The sequence below is a fragment of the Neovison vison genome, chromosome 4 (genome assembly GCF_020171115.1).
Source record: "Neovison vison isolate M4711 chromosome 4, ASM_NN_V1, whole genome shotgun sequence".
Classification (NCBI taxonomy): domain Eukaryota; kingdom Metazoa; phylum Chordata; class Mammalia; order Carnivora; family Mustelidae; genus Neogale; species Neogale vison.
In genome coordinates this window covers 230,222,709-230,244,339 of record NC_058094.1, presented here as the reverse complement: position 1 = coordinate 230,244,339, position 21,631 = coordinate 230,222,709, and the positions used below count along the sequence as shown (strand labels likewise).

General features: G+C 59.5%; 1 protein-coding gene across 1 annotated transcript in view; it reads left to right on the top strand.

The window, feature by feature from the left end:
- The window catches only part of PTPRN2 (protein tyrosine phosphatase receptor type N2), a 514,367-nt gene that overhangs the window by 415,207 nt on the left and 77,529 nt on the right, over nt 1-21,631 (top strand). Inside the window, exon 21 of the mRNA XM_044247045.1 lies at nt 2,000-2,212. Coding sequence (XP_044102980.1) covers nt 2,000-2,212 — 213 coding nt within the window. The remainder of the gene's footprint in view (nt 1-1,999; nt 2,213-21,631) is intronic.

Here is a 21,631-nt window from a genome sequence, read left to right as displayed (position 1 = left end):
GGCGCTTGGCCTAAGTGGGGACGCGGGCACCTCCCGTGGCCTGTCCCGGGGCGGGGTGGGGGGACGCGTAGTGACGGCCAGGAGGACCCGGCCCGGGCGGGGGGACAACAGACGCCCCTCCCTCGGCCGCGCCGCCTCCTTTGTTGTCCCGGCTCGGTTTGCCGAGGCGAGGCTGTCCCGCGGGGGGCGAACCGTCCTCCTGGAGACGCCCCCCCCCAGGTGTCGATTCGGCCGCGGGACGCAGACCCCTGGCGGCGGCGGAGACCCCGGGCCCGGAGCCTCGCGGGCGCCCTGGGGCTCACCGCGGCCGGAGGGGCGAGAAGCAGCGCGGCGCGCGGGGCCGGGGACCCAGGCCGGGGCGGCCGCGCTCCCTCCCGCCCTGCCGGGCCTCGCTGCGCCGGGTGGGGTCCCCGCGGTTTATTCACGCCCCTCGGGCAGGGGTGCGGAGGGAGCGCGGGCGGCGCGGAGGGGTGGTCCGCGGCTCCGCGAGCTTTAACCTTCCCGCGGCGGCCGTGCGGGCGCGGAGGGGGCCGAGCCGGACGGGGCAGGGGAGGGGTCCGCGCCGGGGGCGGCCGCGGGACCCGCCACACAGGCCTCGGGCAGCCCCGCGCCCCCGCCCCCGCCCCCACCCGGGGGCCCTCCCTCTCCGCCCTCCGCCCTCCCCGATCCCTCCCCGCGCCGTCCCACCCCCTCCGGCCCTCCCCTCGCCCCGGCCCCTGCCCTTCCCCCGCCCTCCGCGGGCCTCCCGCCGTTTGCCTGCCTCGTCGTCCTCCGCGGAGCCGCGCATCCAGGCAAGAAAATCCAGCGTCTTTTCTCATTTAACCCGCGTTTCCATTAACTCCGTCCCGGCACCAGCTAATCCGCGGCACCGAAGCCAAAAGGAGGCTAATTAATGACCAGCTTTTCCAGTCAAGACCGGCGATAATTGCTTTGGTGGCCTTTATGATTACAAGATAAAAATGGCCCGGCCTGACATGAGGCCCTGTGTACACTCGGAGACGGGGGGACGAGGAGGTGGGAGTCTGGGTACGGAGCAGAAAATTACTAATAGAAGAGACATAATGAATAGGCCGGCCAGGCATTCATGGGGAAAAAATCCATTTTGTTACCACGCGAAATTAGGTGGTGGAAAGGAGTTTGCTAATTGTTCTCCTCTTGTAGCAACCGGGGCCGAGGCGGGGGCGCGCGTCTGCGTTCATTCCCCGAGCAGGGGCGGGGGGCGTCGCGGCCGGAGCCGCGCACCGGCCCGTCTCCGCGGGCGCTGGTACCTGCGGCTCACGCACCTGCTGCCGAAGCTAAGGGCGAGCACCGCGCGCCTTTTGCCCGCGGAGACCAGCGAAGTGCACCCAAAGGATCCCCTCACCCGCCCCCAGAACAATGAGAATCTGACGGTTTGTCTCCCTGACACTCCGCACCGCGGAGGGGTGCCCTCGTGGACCTGCAGATCCTTCCAGGGAAAAGCGCGGAGGTGCCCGGGCGCTGGGCTGTGTGTCCCGCGGACGCGCAGGCGGAGGGTCTGCTGGGTGCCGGCACCGGAAAGGTTTCTGCGCAGGCCGCCCTCCTGCAGTCTCCCAGGCTGCGGACGCTCCGGCTGTGTGCTGTAGAGTTCTCTGACCTCCCTGTGCCCCAAAGCATTTGTGGGGCAAGCTCGGGATACACTGGGGTATTTTCCTCACGCCTGTTCAGAAGAAGGCACATGCATTTTTACTTAAAGCAGCAAATCAGCTGCCAAGACTATGTCTTTGTGGTTGGAAAGATGGTGGCCTTCAGGAAACCAAGTAAGGCCTCTACGTTTCCTTTTGAAAATGTTGCCGTCTGTGGCACGCTGGTTAGAGATGCCTTCCCCCTCGTTTGAGGGCTGCTGTTTGGATGGCCCTCCTGTGGCTGCGTTAATGCCAGCACAGCTCTGGGCTGAGCCTGAGTTTGCAGGGCAGAAGGGTAGCTTCTAGGAGGTCATAGTCTGTTCGGCTCACAGGGCTCCTTCTCTCCTGTTCTGCAGAAAAGCAAACTCAGGATTCTGCCGCACGGAGCTGAGCAAGAGGACTCGACCCCGTTCATCGTGCTGACCCTGGTCTCTGTCGTCGCCATGGTTGGGGTCCTCCTGGCCTCTGCGGTCATCTACTGCCTGCGCCACGCCTCCCACTCCCGGCTGCAGGAGAAGCTCTCGGGGCTCGGGGAGCACCCCGGCCCGGATGCCACCGCCGCCTACCAGGTAGGGGTTCAGATGGGTTCCACTCATCAGTGCACGGCCTGCGGCCCTCCCCGGTCCCAGCGCTCTGTGTAGTCATGGTTCCGGTTCTTTCAGGAAAACGGTTTGAAACTGTCCATCAGAATTCACAGAAATGCCTCGGAACCACAGTTTTGTTGCCGTGGATTAATCTTACCCTGTTCTCAGCTGGTCTGTTAGAGTGATAGCAGGTTGCTCATTAGAAATGTGGAAAAAGTACGAAACATGAATTCTGTATTATCTGTTATCTTTCTTAGTTTGGCCACTGTTCATGAAAAATGCCAAAGTTGCAAGATAAATGGGTTGCATAGACGTTTGAAGATGTCTCTTAAATCATCGACTTCCTCCGGGTCTCCTATGAAAAGATCCTTTGCCCCGATCTATCGCTACCCCTGCCAGTCTCTGGATACTGTGTAATCTAACGCTGATAAGTGGGAAGTGAGCCCCGGGCGTCTCGGTGAGAGCAGCGGTGGCTGCCGGGTGCCGGACACACCTGGACACCGTCCGCAGCCACTGAGAGTGGGAGGAAGGCAGGACAGGAGAAGGTTTCTGGACGCTCTGTAGCACCTGCTTCCGCCTTAGTGACGTCCTGGGGCGACACGGAGCCCCGGGTCTGACGGCAACGCCAGCCCGCTGCGGGGGCAGGTCAGGGCACAACTCTGTGTCCTCCCCTTTGGGAAGGTAGAATACTTCATCATCGTTTTAGAAATCCAATCAATATGTATTTCTGAAACATTTTCTCCCCTTGGACGAGATTCCTCGTTTCCTCTACTCACATGATTATGATGGTAATAGGTCTGTCTTGTAAACAATGCATCATATTTTACAATAATATGTAAGTTGAAGAGTCCGCCATCACAGTTCCATGGGGAGGAGGTCTCAAGCTTTTTCTAGAACTGCCCTCTCTCCACACTGCCCTGCAAGGTGCCTCCCAGGAGCTCGCCGGGAGCTCGCTGCGTTTGCTCTGTGGGCCACCCTGACACAGGCCCTCAGGAGGAGCTGGGATGAATTTATAAAATCACCGTGTTTAAAAGGGACCAAGAGATCGCTTTCTCCCGCAATTAGAAAATTCTTGGTATTGTCGCCCAAGAGAGAAAAGCACTGGTTTTCTGGAGGAGGCCACAGGCTGGTCAGTGTGATCTTCTCTTATAAAGAAATGGCACCTTCAGACGTGTGGGAGGCGGTGCTTCCGCCCCAGCGCACGGCTGTGCTTCAAAGCAAGAGAAAAATCGCGTTTGAAGAAGAAGCCCTGAAAAAAAAATGTCACATAAACTAGTAAGAATTTATCCAGAAATTCTATTGAGCGAGACCATCGGTGTGGGCTGCTGGGCCACATCTGTGCCAGGACATAAATAAATGATCACACCAGTTCTGTTCCGTGTGCCGGAGACGGGAGATCACACAGGGCTGGGTTTTTAGAAAGCATGGCATCCTTTGATACACTTTGAAATTCAAATATAAAATATTGATAGAATGGAAAGGTTGGACTTGCATGCACAAATGACTCAGTTTGGCAAAAATGCAGGTTGAAATTGCACACTTAGAGCTGAGTTTGTGATAATTAACAGAAAAAAATCTTCCCAGTGACAGCTCTAATTAATAGTATCTGTAATTAAAATCATGCCCTTCCAGCAGGAAAATTGTTTGAATTTCTTGGAGTGACCTTTTTGCTGTTCCTCCTGGGGGCATGGTGGTTAAGTTGATATTGATTTTATAATGAGCTCTGGTTTGTTTAATAAGAATCTGTAATCCAGACAATAAATGAAATGTGTGCTTTTCTTCAATCCAGATTAATAAAAAGGGGAGGAAAGGCACAGGAAAAAACTTTTCTTTAGAAAATATGATCTAGGAAAATTCGGAAATGAAATGAAATTATTATTTCTGATGGGCTTAGTTTTGAAATCGCCATGAAATACCTTTCAGGGAACTGCTCTGATTAAATGCAGACATTTGACCCAAAGCGGGCAGTCTCCTGGCCGGAAGATGCCAGCCAGCGGGGATGGGATTTTGGCAGTGTCACCTCCAGGTTCCGCTGAGTCATGCATGAAGGGCTCTTGCCCCTGCGGCTACAAATAGCGGATGTTTACGTTGTAAGCGAAGCAGGTGTTCATTTCCAGCCGCACTGAACTTGGCTTTTCCGGAGCGACACCCGAGACCCCCTTCCAGGTTCAAGTCTGTCTGAGAAGTTGTTCCAAGTTTTGCAAACATAAAAACCATTTCCGGAAAAGTTGCCTGGATGCTCTACTTTATTTAAACCGTTGAACTTCTGCAATCCGCTGATCCTCTGATACAAGGGAGCTGAACCTGCTGCAATTCCCAGCACCGGGTGGTGAGGAAAAGAGCGATTTTACACCGTCCCTCAGTTCATACGCCATCATTTGTGTAAACTCTCCCAAAGAGACGGAGGCTATTGTGCACGGAGGTGAGAAGTAGCCGCCTGGGATGAGCAGTGGTGGGCGGCGAGGTGATGAGTTTTCCCGACGTCAGAATGTGAACTTGCCCTCTACGGACGAACTAACTCTTCTTCTCAGAACGGAGGCTTTGGGCCCGCAGGGAGGACGGGGAGCTCAGGGCTGGCGCTGCAGAGGAGGGACGGGGGTTCTTCTTCCCAGAGAGCCAAACAGGACGGTGCGTCCGTGCAGGTCAACTGCAGGGCGGTGGCCGCATTGCGCAGGGCGGACCCCCGCGGCAGCCCTGTGGAAGCCCTGGCCCGCGTCGGCCCCGACAACACACCCCTTCCAGTATCTGCCCTCCCAGGCCCTGGCGGCCGGTGCAGAGCCCCCGTGTGCTCGTAATTCACGGTCTGCGGCTTTGGGGAAGCTACAGTGCATTGGTGGAGGGTTCTAGAATCATCTGTGGGCTTGTCTTACAATTGTTTCAAAACAGTGAGTAGTCTGCAGTATTCGGTCCCAGCACAAACACGTTGAAACCTTTTCTCTTCTTCCTCAGAACAGAACTATTTTGTAGACAGAGTCAGCGTCTTAAAGCTTTGTGTGTGTGTGTGTGTGTGTGTGTGTGTGAGATATTTTGGTTTGCTTGACCTATTGGAAAATCAAATATTTCCCGATAGACTCTCACACGTTCGCACTTACCAAGAGATCAGTCTTCCCAGATAACCTCAAGGTTAATTTCTTCAAACTTGGAAGAACAGGGGATGTTAACTATGAGAATAATTGAAATCCATCTGGAAAGGCCATTTTTTTTAATGGCCTCCAAACTCGTCCCCGGTGTTACTGAACATCATTTTTTTTCTTCTAAATCTATAAAACATAACGTATTTGGGTTAAATTGGTACTTCGTCACCTAAAAAGATAGTTTCTTTACTTTTACTCTCTTTTCTCCCCCGAAATTGGCACGTCAGCGCACAGCATCTGTGTCACGTGTGTGCGTGTGCCCACGTCGGTCTGCTTGCCGCTGGCGCGTGCGGTTGGTGTGCAAGGAGCGAGCTGCCGGGCCCAGCACAGGACGGGCATCTCCTGACTGGGGAGCCCTGCGTCTGCGGAGGGCCACGATTAGGTGCTTGGAACACATCCCGTCCTCTCTCTGCGAGTGTCTGCGTGTGTCGCCTCCTTTCCCTGTGGCATTGATCGCCGTGGAGCAGGAGTCCGGTGCTCGCTGTCCCACTCCCTCGTCCCTACACGAGGGCACAGACTCTGCAGAATTTCCAGAAGCCTCTTGTGATGGGTTATTTCCCTACGCCCGCACACTCCCTGATCCTGAGGGAACCAGACCCCGAGGGGAGCACGCCCCTGGGCACGGTGGGCATCCCACGCACGGCGATGATCAGCGAGGGACCCCGCGTTAGATGCCAGGTGGCTGCTCTCCGTGGGGCTCCCTCCACTCCGGCCGGCAGCTGCTGCCCAGCTTCTCCCCACGGAGCCACAGGGGACCCCCAGCCCCTCGCAGAGAAGGGCACCTCTCGCGAGCTTGTTCTCCGGGGCCTCAAATTCAGGGACCCTTCTTTCTCGAAGGCAATTTGATCTTTTGTAACTGGTACAATCACTCGTTAGAGAAGCGTTTTCCGTTCTAGGTGGAAAACAGGGGGTCTCCTGAGGTTTCCCTGACCCCACCTCGAGCTCCTAGAATAGCCTATTTCCGACAGCTACGTATCAGTCAGAGACAACGGCCTTTCTTTGCTTTACACCTAAAGTTTCAGGTCAAAGTAACTTTGGTGTGACGCCCCAGCAAGGGAAATCTACCCTACTTCATAGAAGGAAAACCTCCCTCAAGCATTCCTGAAGAACTTGGGTTTTTCTCCCAACCCAGTCAAGCCTGAGAATGGGGATTTGCTAATTTTGCCTTTCAGGAAGTCGCAGCTGGCACCTGAAGCCTTCCGGACACTGAGCTGATGTCTCATCCGGTCGAGGGGTGGCCTTGTCCTGGGGTCCTGAGCTCCACGACCCCAGAAGGAGGCCCAGGCCTCGCTGTGAATTAAGTAACTGCTTCTCCACGCAGCTGCCTGAGGCCCGAAGGCGAGCTTGCAGACTGCGTCCTGCCCCGAGCATTCTGAGAACCTGGGGGGGGGGGCTGTGCCTGCAGGTTCAAGGGATCGATGTTAGAGCCACGAGCTCCACTGACTCTTCCAGATTCCTTTCCACCCCGGGTCTGAGTGTTGTCCTGTGAAGTGTGAACTGTAGTGTGTTTTCCTCATAAATCTTACATTTTCCAGCCTGCAGGTTCCCGATGCCGCGGCTGTGTGCCCACTCTCCAGTTTCTGTGCAACACAGCTCCTCCAAAATAGCTCCTGAGATTTGGAAATAAATGGAGAGGAGGCGGAAGGCTGGAAGGATTGCCAAAAACACAAAACTGAGACCTGTCATTGCCCCAGCATAGCCAGCCATGTCCCCTGATCAAACGATAATGATCAGATCAGGCTTCATTGGAAACAGCCGAGCGCTCAGTGAGCCCCGGGGAAGACGAAAGCTTGGAGGGGCTGGTGCGAGGGGTCCCAGCGCCGGGAGGCTGGGTCTTGTCTGTGTGTCTGTGTGGCCGGGTTTCTGTCGGACATTCAGGGGGTCTGGAGTTTACTGGAATAAGTGCTGGTTAAGGAGAGATGGGAAGGGAAAGGGTGCCGGCTTCACCTCTCCCGTGTCAGGCCGCTTGCCGCCGTGGGGGTCCCGTCGTCCGTGAGGGCCAACAGGAGAGGAGGCGCCCCAGAGGGGACGGCGCGCGTCCTGGCGGGGCTGCCGCGGAAGGGCCCGCCTCGGGGGTGGTTCCCGGAAGTGGGAGATTCTGTTTCAGTCCAGGTGTGCTTTCAGGTGGCAGAGGCCAAGGGAGGGCCCTGCACACGCAGGAGGCTCTCTGGTCCCGACTTCCGCTCCCAGGCCAGCCCCCCTCCGGTGCCCACCAGGGCCCCGGGGGCACTCTGCGAGCCACACTGGACCCCAGCTCACCCCATGCGGCCACGTGGGGAAAGTGAGCATCAGGTCAGCCTGGCTTGCCCAGTCCCAGGGCGGGCGCAGAGCTGAGTTAGGGCGACTTAACGGCATTTAGGCCCCTCCAGCGCACTCTTCCCGACGCACGGAGGAAGCCAGAGGGCCCGGGAGCACCCACACACGGGACAGGGGGACCTCCTTGGAGCCGCAGACCTGGTGGAGCCCCTCTGCCTTTCTCTTGGCGGTGCGAGGTGCCGCGGCGGCGTCAGGGTTGGTCAGATTCACTTCTCTGCTCCGTTTCTGACTTCTTGAACACAAGGGGTTTGCATGAAACCACAGGAAGCCTCAGTAAGCAACACAAGACCACACGTGAGGCCGCCGAGGGAGGGCTTCTGGACGGGCTCACGACGGACAGGCCGGGGTCCTCTCACCGGGGTGAGAGCCCCCACGAGGACAGGCCCGCGGAGCAGGCGAGGACAGGCGGGGACATCCTCCGTGTGCACACGGGAGGCAGGGGCTGACTCCCGGGCACAGACGGGGCCCCCGAGCCAAGAGCTCCTGCTGGGGGCAGCCGCGGGGGAGCCGCGGGCACGCCTGTCCTCCGCCCCTCCCCACTCGTGGTGCGCTTCTCGGTTTAAACATTTCTTTCCCAACATTGACACTTGGGGGAGAAGGAGACTGTGATACCTCCCTTCCGTCTGGGCCTCGTGCCTCTCTGTGCCCAGCCACAAAACGGAATGGAAGGAACTGTGTGCCCTTCATGGGGCTGCTGAAGGTCAGAAAAGGTCACGGAAGTGTAAATGCGTCTCAGTTCTAAATCCCGTGTGTGACCGTCATTTGTGGCGATCGTGGGGGCTGGTGGGCCTCGAGTCGTCAGAACCACTTGGTTCTTGATGCCCCCCCCGCCCGCCGCAGTCAGGTGTGTCGCTGGTACGGCTGCCCTCTCCCCCAAGGCCCCGATTCAGAGAGGGGCACGTCTTGTAAACCAGAACTCGAGACGGACCATCTGTACAGGAAGCACGTAAGCCCGGGGACATCCAGACTTCTGGAAAGTTCAGCACCTCCTCGGAGGACCGCTAGGGTGGGCGCAGGTGTGGAGGGAGCGCCGGGCTTCTGTGGGTGCTGCTAGAGAGCAAAGCCGTCCCTCACATCGTCCCCGGAGTGAGGGGGACGCGGGTGAAACTGGGGCCCACCTCGCGCCCCACACACCGGCCTTGGGGACTTACTGAGGGGAGTCATCCCACGGCTGTGTGCCCGGAGACAGGCTGCCCCCCGAGTCTCAGAGGGGCTGTCGAGCTACTCTGAATGAGGGGTGCTGCTGGGAGAGGCTTATGGCGTGAAGGGAAACGTGCAGAATGGACTTGGTGGGCGTTAGACCAAAATGGCAGGAGGAGGGAAGGGCCTCGGGGGGTCCCCCTCAGGCGCGGGGGCTGGGACTGGGTGCAGGGTCGTAGCACCACGATGTACCGATGCACGGCAGGCCCAGAGCTCAGGCTTCCGGCTCGGACAGGCTTCCGCACCGGCTTCCCCCGCTCCCCGTCGGGGAACGCAGCCTGCACGTGCCGGGGGAGAGGCCGGGGGGGACTCTGTGAGGTCAGGCTCTCCACACGTGGGGATGACACACTCAGCAAGGCTCGGGGTCTGCCTCGGGGTCGGCCTCGGGCATGTCCGTGCTGAGCAGGGCCTGGCAGGTGCGCCCGGGGTACCTGAGCCCGGGGGGACCCTCCAGTCCGACTCGAGCCCTCGGGGGTCCTTAGGGAGCACGGCCTGAGCTGAATGGCACAGAGGAAGATAGGCAGGACACAAGGGGTCAGGGCGGGGAGCGGTAACCTGAACCTCAGAGCCGCAGAGGACGTGTGTTTGCGAGCCGGGAGGGCTTCGCAAAGAGCAAGTGCACGCTCGTGCCCCAGGGACTTGGGGGGTGACAGTCGTCCAAGTGTCGAAGGGGGAGCAGTCAAGGTCATGAGAGGAAGAGCCACTTGGCCAGGAGGCCCCCTGCCCCGGAGCCACGAGACCCACTGGTTCGGCCGTCTGTCCTCTCCGGGGACAGACTGCATGTCAGTGTTACTCCCGTCCAAGGCCCGAGGCCCCCACTACACCCTCCCCCCTGGTAGGCATGGGCCGCGTGCGGATCCCGTGTCGGTGGAGAGTCGCCCTGCAGCTCAGAAGTGGCCAGTGGGCAGCTTTCCAGAAAGCTGACTTCTTCCGATGAAAGAATCACGTTTTCTGTAACAATAAGGATGGCAAAGACCGTTCGTTCACTCGCAGCTTCCCCGTAGGACCAGTGTGCAGCAGTGTGGAGACGGCGCTTGAGACAAACAGGGCCGTGGTGGTCCACAGGGAGCTTAGGGTGACCCAGGAGGGCTTCCTGGAGTAGGTGAGCAAGAGACGCACTCAGGACATGATGTGGTCTGTTCAGTGCCGCAGTCGCGTCTTAGGCAGGGAACAGAAAGGACTTTTCCTCTTAGGTTAGAGAAGGACCTGACTGGGTTTCTCTTCTCCATCTAATTAGTCATCCCTAAACCCTGTTCCTCAAAATATTTCCATCTCCACTGGGGTTCTCTGCTTTGGGAGGATTGCTGATAATTAAGGATGGAAACTTGGTAGGTCATTTCTCTATTAGCAAGTACACGATGTTCACAGTCTCCAGTTAGGAAGGTGACTTGTGAAAAAGATTCACTCCGGATGTTCAAATAAATAGCCAGGATGTGAGGGTACTCGGGCCGTGACACCGGCCACCCTGGTGATCGCCAGGGTCGACCCGGCACATGGGGCTGCCAAGGCAGGCGTCTGCTTCCTCCCTTTCCGCGCCACATGTGTCCCCCGCCAAAGCTGCGCTGGTCGAACAGGACCCCCATTCCCGCAGAAGAGGGCCCGGGCCCCAGGCATGCGCATGCCCGCGCTCAGGGGCCGCCAGACCAGCTCCACACATCACATGCGCGAGGACGCCGGGCAGTCAGGCCCAGGACTCCAGACGTGCCCAGACGAGGCGCTGCTGGGCGGTCTGCCTTCCTTCACGAACGCTTAAGGATTCTTAAACTCGAAGTTTAAAAATAAAGCAAGCAGCAGAATTACGTGTCTGGGTCTACGTTTGTGTGTGTCTCTGCGTATGGTTATTTGGAAAACGGGAAAGGGAAGATTCAGAGATGCTTCCGTGAGCAAGTAAGGCCCAGTGCCTTAAGATGCTAATCCCGTGCGGTGTTTGGAGAACGTGATCGCGACGTACAGCTCTAAGCTCGGGCGGACTCTGGCGTTCGTCGGAGGTCAGCTGAGGAGTTTGGGTGCTAAGCATTGGGATTGCTAATGGCAAGGAAATCAGTACCCACGTGCGGCTAGGCTTCAAGTCTCTAATGAAACTTCCAAAAAGTCTGGATTTGTTCCATGAAGGAGCGTTTTATCACTTTCGTTTCTTGTGAGGACAACAAAGCGGAAGAGTAACCAGGGAGGCAACACGTGTTCCTGGAAGCGCACCTCTCGTGACCCTGTGCAGAGACCAGGAGTGGGGGACGCGCAGTACGGGCTTGTTCGTAAAACCCAGTGCTCGGTCAGAAGGGACGTTCCGTGCAGTTCCGTGTTTGGGGACTGTGTCCTCCGCCCTGGCGTGCCCATCCTCTGCCACATTCACAGAGAATGAAAATCCTGAGTCTGGTGGCCCCACACTCTGAAACTGAAACACGAGGGGAGACCAGGACCAAACCTCCGACTGTCCTTGGCTGGGGTCGGTCTCCTGACCCCGCACGGCGGCCTCCCTGCCCCTGCGTGCGTGGGCCTTCCTGGGCGCGCCTTGAGTCTGCAGGGCTCCGATCGACTCCAGGCCGGGAAGCCCAGCGAGCCGGCAGCACCCCAAGCCCCCGCGCCTTGAGCCCTCCCAGCGTCTCACTTCCCACGGCGCTGGCCCGAGTCACAGGACGGCACCCAGGCTGGACTGAGGCCATGGGAAGCGCGGACTTCCTCCGAAGGTCAACACCGTGCCCTTCCTGGGCACGACAGACTCTCAGATACTCTGACGGGGCCTCGAGGCCAGAGCCCTTCACCCGTTTCCCCGCAGAGGAAAGCCACTGCACCGGGGCTCCTCGGAGCACTCTTGTGGCCTCGGGCCGCTGGGTCGCCGTGCGGGGCAGCTTCAGAGGGAATAATCGGGTGGACCACGTGCAGCCCCCGCACAGAGAGGCAGCTGCGAGGGGGCCTGTCCCCACCCCCAGGCCCTGCCCTCCGGCTTAATTAGGTGTCGCTGCAGAGTGGAAGGACCTGAATGCATCTGTGCCCCGGCCGGCCTCTCGCAGCGCTGGGGTGTCCCCTATGCTTGTCTGCCGCCGCCCCTTTGTGCAGACTGCTCGCCCCCACTCGGCTTTATCCTCGCAGACCATTCCCATCTGCCAGCCTGCGCGGACCCCACGGCCTCGCGAAGCCTTCCCGCCCAGCCCGGGGGGCCTGAGCTGCCGTCCACACCAGTGCCCTTTCATCTGGACGCTCTGTTTGCCCTGACGCTGCCCTTCGCGTCCGTGGTCCTCACTCGCCGTCTCGCTGGGCTTCCTTCCCCGCTGCGGCGCACTGAGTCAGGCCTGGTCCCTTCCCTGCCGTGTCCTTCCGTGAACGTGAGGCCCACCCTGGGTCCCCGAAACGCCCGATCTGCTTGATGAACGCGCGGCCCCGGGGCAGGGGACCTTCCGGTGCTCGGTAAAAGCTGATGGGTGCACGGCACTAAGACACGGGCGTGAGCGGCGCTGGTGAGGGAGGCTGGGGACCGCTCCCCAGGCCGTCCCCGCTGCCGGCCGGCTCGCGTGCTGCCCCCCCGTGACGGCACCGTGATGACAAACGAGCAGAAGGCATGTCCTTTTGAGCAAGAGGGAAGTTAGGACCAGGACCGAAGTTTCTTACAGAAAACCGTCCTCCTGCTCAGCCGGTGTCAGGCCCGGTTGCTCTGAAGTTTATTTTCGACGGACTCGGTGACTGACTCGTCCGAGTTTGAACCGTGTGTGGGGCCGCCCGAGGCGGCTGTGCTCACAGAGGCAGAGTCCACGGGGCCGGAGCTGCGAACTCGGAAGGCATCGGGGGCTTCTCAGGAACGCTTGTGACTTCACGGCGGGAGGGTCACGGCCACAGGACCCCGCACGCCTGGGGTTGGTGTCTGTGGTCAGACCTGCCGCGCAGATGCGGCCCGGCCCGGCTGCTTGGGGCGCCAACGGCTGCGCATCCATCCGAGGGGCCTCGTCCACAGCACAGCCCGCTCCGGGTTCCCGCGTGGGCCGTGGTTCCGGAAGCCCACCGAGTGCGGGCTGTCGGAGAAGGACGCTTACTGACACGATGTGCTTTCCCTCCTCTGACTTGGGTTAGATTTGGGTCGGGAGCGGAGCAGAAGATGAGGGCACCTTTGGTCTTACAGGAGAGGCAGCCTCGAAGAAGAGTGGGTTTCAGGCACATCACGCGTGTGGACAGAGTCGCGCGCACTCACGCATGGCCTTCAGAGCCTCCCCTGGGGGGAGTGTGCCACCGGCGGGGGTCCCGAGACTATAGGAAGCCTCGGGACTCGACCACGCTCTCGAGCTGTCTCCTGGGGCGAGACAGTCCCCAGGTGGAAGGATGACAGATGGAAATGACCTCTGTCCGCAAGTTCGGGAGGCGAGACGTAGCTCTTGTCCTGATAACTCGAGGACAACCCCGGATGGCCGTGCCTTAGCGCCCGCCGTGGGGTCGCGCCAGCGTGCAGGCCGGGGGGGGGACGGCATTTCTTTTCCTACTGACCTGGGACGACGCGAAGACCTTCTAGATTCAAAGACTCTGGAAAAATATTTTCACTTCTATAAGTTAAAATGTGTTTTTGAATTTTATTTTGAGAAAACATCTTGCAAAATGGGGCAAAATTACTCAAAATTTCTTGGCAAATGGTGTTTATCATGGAGCTGTTTTGGTCAGGTGATGACTGTTGTGGAACCCAGCGCTTACGTAACACAGCTGCGCCCTGGGCCGGGGACACGATGTGCCGCCCCAGTGCTTATGAGGGTGCGATGGTGGGGGACGCCGCCAGCGCCCCACGGAATGGGCCGAGCAAGCAGCCGTCCTGCCCGGGTTCTGGAGCCCGGGTTAGGATTTGCCCTGGAGAAATGTCCCTTCCGTGTGGCTGTGTTGTCCCACGGTCCAAATCACCGAGAAGTCTGGTGGAGGTGGGGAGGGGGTGTCCCGAGACGGCTGGTCACGTAGCATAGCTGTGAACTGGACCCTCCATCCAGGGAGCAGGTGTGGCTCTGACCCAGATGAGGGATGAGCCGCCCAGGGTGCCTGCTATGGCTCTGACCCCCATGGGAGGAGAAGGGAGGATCCTGTTTGTCTCCCAGAACTGGCCACGGCCCTGTGTCCCCACAGTGTCCCCTAGTGGTCCCTAATGTCCCCATGAACCCCTTTGTCCCCCTAGTGTCCCCCCATGCCCTGCAGTGTCACCCAGCACCCGCTGGTGTCCCCCTATTGTCCCCCAAATGTCCCTTGTTGTCCCCCATGTGTCCTCCAGTGCCCCCCAGTGTCCCCCTCTGTCTGCCTGTGTCTTCCCTGGTGTTCTCTGGTGCCTCCCAGCAGATCCTCTGGTGTCCTGCTCATGTCTCCCCCCGTGCCCCCCACTGTCACCCCAGTACTCCACAGGGTCCCTCTTATGCCTGCCAGTGCCCCATGTCCCCCAGTGTCTCCCAGTGCTCCCCGGTGTCCCCATATCCCCCGTGTCCCCCGTGTCCCCCCATGTCCCCCAGTGTCAGCACAGTGTTACCCCAATGCCCCCCAGTGTCCCCCCAAGGCCCCCCAGTGGTGCCTCCGTGGCTCCCCCGTGTCCCCTATGTGTCTGCTTGGTGCCCCTGAGCATATCCCTCCGTGTCCCCCTCAGTGTCCCCCGTGTCCCCTGGGGTCCTCTCGTGCTCCCCGCAGCCCCGTGTCCTGTGATGTGGGGAGGGTCCTAGCACTCACCGAGCTCAGAGCTCGTTTTCTTCCCACAGTGGCCGTCCTCAGATGGGCTGTTAGCGGTGAGAGGATTGGCGTAAGCTGCGTCCCCGTACACCTGTCTCCGCGCCCCCGCCTCACCGGCCGCCCCTCGCAGGCCCGCTCAGGTCCCCGGGGAGCCTGCCTAGGAACCCCACTGTGGACGGGAGAGGGGGGCAGACACGCCATCCTTTCTTGATGCGCCTTTTCTTTTAATGTGACAGTGGAGCCAGTCTGACAGCCTGGGATGTGTTCCCGGTCCTTGTCCTCACACGTTTCCTAAACACCTCACTTGGTCTTAATCCTACTGAGTGAAAGATTTCATCCATCCTGAACACCCCTCATTTTGGTGTTCCTTATCACAGAAGTCACACGGGCTTGATTTAGGGAAAAAAAAAAATGAGTAAAATAAAAAAGTAAATAAACCGCCTGTCTTCCCGGCCGCGGGCAGAGGGTCTCCATTAGGATCTCCCGGTGCCCTTCCGGGCCCCCCTGTCTTTGCTTCTGCGTCGGGGGCCCTGCGAGAAGGACCTCCCTGCACAGGGAGCTCCGGGCGGCCCGGGCGCCAGGCGCGCCGTCCGCCAGCCGTCCCGGGGGCCGCCCTCCGGGGGCTTTGTGCTCCATTGTTCGCTCTATCTGTGGGATCACGCATTGCCCCGTGAGCGGAGCGGGGTCCCTCCCCGGAGAGGGCCGGCTCCTTTTCAGCTCGCTCAGTGCTTTATGCGGCCTGGAAAGTAATTGGCCTTCCTCCCTCCCAGCCCACCCTAACGAGCCGTCCCTCCCGCCCCGGCGGCTTTGTGCCCTCCTCTTCAGTTCTGCCCTGTTACCGCAAATTACGCTCTCCAAATAACCCTAAAACTCCAGCCGCCCTTTGTGGACACACTTGGGCAGCGAGCTGCTTTGTTCCGATTGTTCCTTGAAAGGTACAAAGCGGTTTTTCTTAAGCCTTTGTCGTCTTGGTCTTTCTTTTGGCAGAATTTGGGAATGACAGGTCTTTTCTATCGGAGCGATTCCCACTCTCTGCAATTTTCCCCCATCAGATAAAGATTGGAGAAGTGAGACATTTGCATTATTATGTGTGTGGAGGGATTTCTGCCCCCAGAATCCTATTCAGCTTATTTTCTGCAAATTGTGTTACAAAGAAGTATGGGGCCCTCCGGGGCTCTGCAGAGACACCCCAGGGCCTCGGCTTCCAGTAGCAGAGGCCGGCAGCCTCTCGGGCGGTGGGGGCTGTGGGGTCGGGAGGCGGCAAGCAGGCCTGCATCCTGAGAACGTGGGGCTCTCTGGGCTGACCCTGCTCAGGAGGGTCCCGCCCGGGGGCTGGGGGAGAGGGCCGGGGGGGCCCATATGTGGGGGGGCTCTGGACACACTGGAGACGGCCCCGCGCCGCGCAGGGGCTGAGGCTTTGAGTTTCCTTGGAGAGCTGTGGACGTTTGGGTGCAGGCACTCGTGTTTCCGCCTTTCCTGACAAACGAAGGCCCTCACGGGCATTTCAGATAGTGTGACCCAAGCTTCACGGGTCTACTTTGGGTCTACTTTGTGATCAAACCCTTAAGTGTCGGGGCCTGGAAACACTGTTGTTTTCCTTTTTAGAAATCCCGTTCTCTGGTTGCTGCGGGAAGGGTGGGGAGAGGCCCCTTCTGAAGACAGCGGTCCAGCGCCACACTGGCTTCCATGTGGCCGGTGCTGCTGTGGTCTGGCAGGGCCGGCATCCCAGCGCTGGGGCCTGGCCGGGTGTCCTGACTCCGTCTGCCGGCCGTGGAACTGCCCTGCCCGCCCCCGTGCCCGGGCATGAGGGAGCCCGGAAGCCCGGCAGCAGGGACAGGCCAGGGTGGCGCTGGGGGCCTCAGCAGCAGCCGCTTCTAGAACCTGCCCCCCCCCCTCCAGCTCTGCGCGGTCAGGAAATGGAGACACGGGGTGGGTCGAGCCCCTCATCCCATATCATGCAGCTGGCAAGGAGCTGAGTGGGATTCCGACTCCCCAGGCTGGGCCCCCAGTCCTTGCTGTCGCCTGCCCCCCTCCCGGTCACGTCTGCACATGGGTCTTTATGCAGACTGGGGGCTGTCTCCTGCCTGTGTTCTCCATCTCAGATGGATTTCTCTTTCCGCTGCGGGATTTTCCCTAAAACACTAGTGATCTGGGATGCATGCTTACTGACCGTGGATGTCTGCCGTGGGAAGGTCTCCCATGAAACTGCGTCAGCTTCTCGTTGTGCACACGCTCTCTCCTCGGGAACGTGAAATGGTCTGCATCTGTTTTCTTCTTCTTTTTAAATACCAATGACTTACCACTTATTACATGGCAGGCACAATATTTTCTTTTCTTTTTTTTTAAGATTTTATTTATTTGACAGACAGAGATCACAAGCAGGCAGAGAAGCAGGCAGAGAGAGAGAGAGAGGAGGAAGCAGGCTCCCCGCTGAGCAGAAAGCCCGACGCGGGGCTCGATCCCAGGACCCTGAGATCATGACCTGAGCCGAAGGAAAAGGCTTTAACCTGCTGATCCACCCAGGCGCCCCTGCTCTGCTTTCTCAAGAACGTTTTTTGCACTGTGGCAGGTGGGGGCACAGCAAGAGGGGACAGAGCAGAGATGCGCAGATGGGTGGACCCCCCAGAAAGACCTGGAACCCGTCTCCAGAGCTGGATAGCCTGGAACTATGGAGCAGCACATTCCCAAAATAAGTGACTGACCCTTTTGCCTCTGGAAAAGAATTCTCTCATTCACGCCCGCACTGGCGTTTTCTTCCACATTCGATGAGCAAAGAAAAGCGATTTGATGAAGCTCCCAGGGGAGGTGAGTCGTGAGCCCGTAGTGAGCTCTCTGTCCCGCAGCAGGTGCGCGTGGGACACAGTGCCGAGTAGGTGTGGATCTCGGGTGCTCGGCACCTTCCGGCGGCATGACTGGGCCCAGGGCAGCCGACTGGGAGCCGTCTGAAGGGGGTCGCATGACTTGCTGGTTGGCCCCACGTGTGGGTCTGTGACTCAGAGCCATTTGACGAGACCTGCCTTTCTCCTCCTTCATAATTAACTGCTTCTCGGTGCATGAATCCCATGAGTCACGACACGAAGATGGTAATTGTCTTATAAACTCGAAGCGGTCAAGCCAAATGCCATTTTCATTAACGTGGTGCTACCCTGACCATGATTTAAAAACTGAAGTGGATTTAGTCCGGGTTTTAAACGTGGGAAGATTGTTGGTGTTTCATGAGGGGCTGGGAGGCTCGGCGGTTCCTTTTCCAACCAAGGGAAGTACATTTGGGAAAAGTCTGCGGTGCTCAGCACACGGTGTGCCCCGCACAGGCCGTGCCGGGGTCCCTGCGGAGCGCTGGCCTGGAGGGCGAGGGCTGTCGTGACCTTCCCGGTTCCCGCCCTGGGGCGAACACCCACGATGGGCCTGCCTCTGCTTTCACGGCATCCATAACCCAACGCAGGGACCTGCCTCCTGGGTGTTGGGGATCCCCGTTGCGCTTGCTGCCGGGATTACAAATCAGAGGCACTGGGGCGGCCCTGGGCCGGCCTCCAGGTTTCTTCCGGAGCTTGTCTGCGTTCTCTGTTGAGCGGTGCCCGGCCTCTCTTGCTCCAGTGAAACGCGCCCTGGGGATGGCCACGGCCCTGTGTGTCAGACTGTCGCTTGGTGACGCGGTGCTTGTCACGGCCGACCGAGTCTCGGCTCTGTCCTACACGGGCTCCCCCACAAGCCTGACGGTAAATGCGGGGCAGGGAGTACAGGGAGCGCTGGGACCCGATAGCGTTTCTGGGAAACGGAAACTAATGCTGCAAACTTCAAATTACGTTTTAAATAATGTTTATGCCCAACCCATCGCTGCCACGTCACAGCCTGTGGGTCCGAGAGGTCACCCCTCCACGTGTCTGTGTGAACTGCAGCTGCCTCTCAAGGTGCCGATGAGACTTTGACGTGAAGAGTGTGCGTTGCCTACAGGCCGGTGGAACTTTCTGGTCTGAGGGAGGGCAGAACCTCTTCCTCTCCCCAGGCAGCTCTGCTGAGAGAATCACATTTGCACAGTGCAGGACCCTATGCCTGACCCCGACATGACCCTGACCCTGCACCAGACCCTGACCTACACCTGAGCCTGTGCCTGACCCTGGCCTGACCCTGACCCTGACCCTACACCAGACCCTGACTTACACCTGACCCAGCACCTGATCCTGAGCCTGAACCAGGCCCCGTGCCTGAGCCTGACCGAGCACCTGGCCCTGCCCTTGACCCTGCGCCTGTGCCTGGCTCTGACCCTGACCTTGACCTTGACCCTGAGTCTGCACCTGAGCCTGACCCTGCACCAGACCCAACCCTACACCTAATCCTGAGCCTGACCTTGACCTGACCCTGTGCCTGACCCTGACCCTCACTTTGACCCTGCTCCTGAGTCTGCACCTGACCCTGCTCTTGACCCTGAGCCTGTGCCTGAGTCTGACCCTGACCTTGACCCTGACCTGACTCAACTGAGTCAGGCTCCAGTCTGCATTTTGTCTTTTAAAAAGAAACTCGATTATCTTCAGGAAACTTTAATTTTTTAATGTAATAGTACAGAGACTGGTCAGAATACAGAATTTCTATTGTTCCTTTACAAACTGTAATCAACCAAAAGCAGTAACGAAGGGGCCTCTGGTGATTCCCCCAGAGAGGGCTGCGGGGCAGAGAGGCGGGTGCTGTCTCCACCACCAGGGTCCCCCAGAGGCAGCGGGCCTGGCATGTGTCCCCTCTTGGCAGACGTTTCCGCGGGGAGCCTCTGGTTTTGTCCCAGATGGACGGGCATGGCCTTGTTGTGTCAGCCTGGAGGGACACCCCAGAGGCCGGGGCTTGCCCCCAGCAGTCCGCGGAGCGGGGCAGGCTCGCACAGCCTCTCTCACGGCGCGCGCACAGGCGGCGGTGACGAGGCATCCTGCAGCAGCCCTGGAGTGCGGGAACGGGCCGCTGTTCCTCCCCTTGCCTCGGATTCGGAGGACAAGGCGGCAGAAGGCACACGGTGCGCCCACGGCTGTAGGAGGGCTGCTCCTCCTTCACCAGGGCAGAGCTCAGACCCCAGCCTCACAGGAGCTGAGAGGGCGGCGGGTCCTGTAGGAACCTCTGTCACCAGAGCTCGCGCCTCGGCAAGGGCCGGGCTGCCAGGAGACCCAAACAGCGGGTGGAATTCTCTTCAGACACGTGGGAAGCCTGTGGGCACAGGCGGGCTGTGCACCTCAGCTTCCCTCGGGGCCGCGGCTGTGTAGAAAGCCACACCACTGACCGCACGGCCGAACAGACAGACAGACCCGCTCGCTGCTCTCCGCGTGCTCCCTGGAGAGCCGACAGCAGCCGGAGCAGTGACGGTACCAGGAGCCGCACAGTTTGGAGACGTGCACCGACAAGGGCCGTTCTTCTCCATGGCTCCTGCGGCTAACGCCGTCCACCTGCAAGCTTTAGCCTCTCCAGACGACCCTGGCGGACCTGTAGGGCCTCATCCCGGAAGCCCCCGCCCCCCAGCGCCATTCCCTAAAACACCTGACAGACCTCATGGGCGCTCTGGGCTGGGCCACAAGTGCGTGGAGCTCAGGGCCCAGCTGGTCCTACTCCGCAGACCTGGCTGGCACCTGGGAATGGTACGCGCACAGCGAGAGCTGAGTAAATTAATAGTCGCTAATCACAGGCCAGGCCGTGCTGAAGGTGAGCACGTGATTGTGCTTAGTCCTCCAGAACCACGGGCTTGCTTGCACGGAGGAGGAACCCAGGACTCAGAGAGGCTGGGGGTTTGCCCGAGGTCACACAGCCAGTAGGTGCTGAAGCCAGGACCGGAATCGGAATTAGGCATTGTCACTCAGGTGCCCCAAACAGGGGAGTGACTACCTGGAAGCCAGGGAGAAGGCTCAAAGGCAAAGCTGTTACGGCACGGGTCTCCTGAGCCCCGGGTTCTAGGTAGAGTCTCTGTTGGGACAGCAGAGCTGTGCACGTCTCCCGGGCGTCCGGCCCCTCCCGGCCCTTGCAGGGCCCAGCATAGCCTGCCGGCTGGGAAGGCCAGGGAGCACAGCTGCCGGCGGCCACCCACCGTGGGGTCGGGGGGCTCACAGGCCTCCAGTGCACAGCGACCTCAAACCCAAGAACCCACTTGCAACCCAGCCCTCTGGTCAGGAGCCCGTCATTACCTCCAGACACTCCCTGTCTCAGCGGCTCCTGCGTTCATTATGCAGGAACAGGACAGCCGTCCGTCCGACGTCCAGACGGCCCGAGCAGGTGACCCCTGCTTTACCTGCACGTAAGGACATGACGGAAGAGGCCTCCTCGGTGCGGGAATGCCCCAGCTCTCCCCTCTGGGCCACAGCAGGGCGATGCCACACTTGAGGGGCCGCTCTCCAAACAGGGTGTCCGGTGTGGGCGGGAGGGCTGCACTGCCATTGCAAGCAGGCTGGAGACCGTTTCTGCTCGGAAGCTTCCTTCTGCTTTTAAGAATTTTGTTCTTTAAAGACCTACAAAGAGCGCCAGCCCTGAGTAACACTGCGGAGTGCTCGGCCCGCGGTCGCAGCCCCATGGGGCCGTGCGGGACGCCCAGTGGCCCAAAGTCACCTGTCAGACCAGCAGGCCTGTGGGGACGACCTGCTGCCTCTTGAGCTCCAAAATCTGCACTTTCTTCAGAAATACCTTGGAACTGGCCGAGCCCCTGAGCGTTTGTTTCAGCTTAGAGAATTGTTTTGATTTTTTGGGCTAACATCTACTGATGAACGTCCGAAGACTTTCTCTGCAGCGGGCACCACACGGCGTCCTCTGGCAACGAGACCGGCGCCTCCATTTTTCAAGTGGAAACGCTCGGGCTCCGAGACCTTGCGTGAGGGAGGAACGGGAATCGGGGGCTGGGCCTCCTCCCGTCTCCCCGCATGGTTGCAGGTCACCTAGCTGGTGTGACCCTACCTGGTGTGACGTTGGCTTCTCGGTGACCAAATCTCAGCCCCCCCGAGCCTTCCTCACCAAGGGCCCTCCTTCCGGAAGGCGCATCTGAACCCCTGGGCCGACCCCGGGTCGTGTTTGTGCTTCGGGTGGAGCTGGAGAATCTTGCAGCTGGACAGTGAAACCATAGCAGTTACCG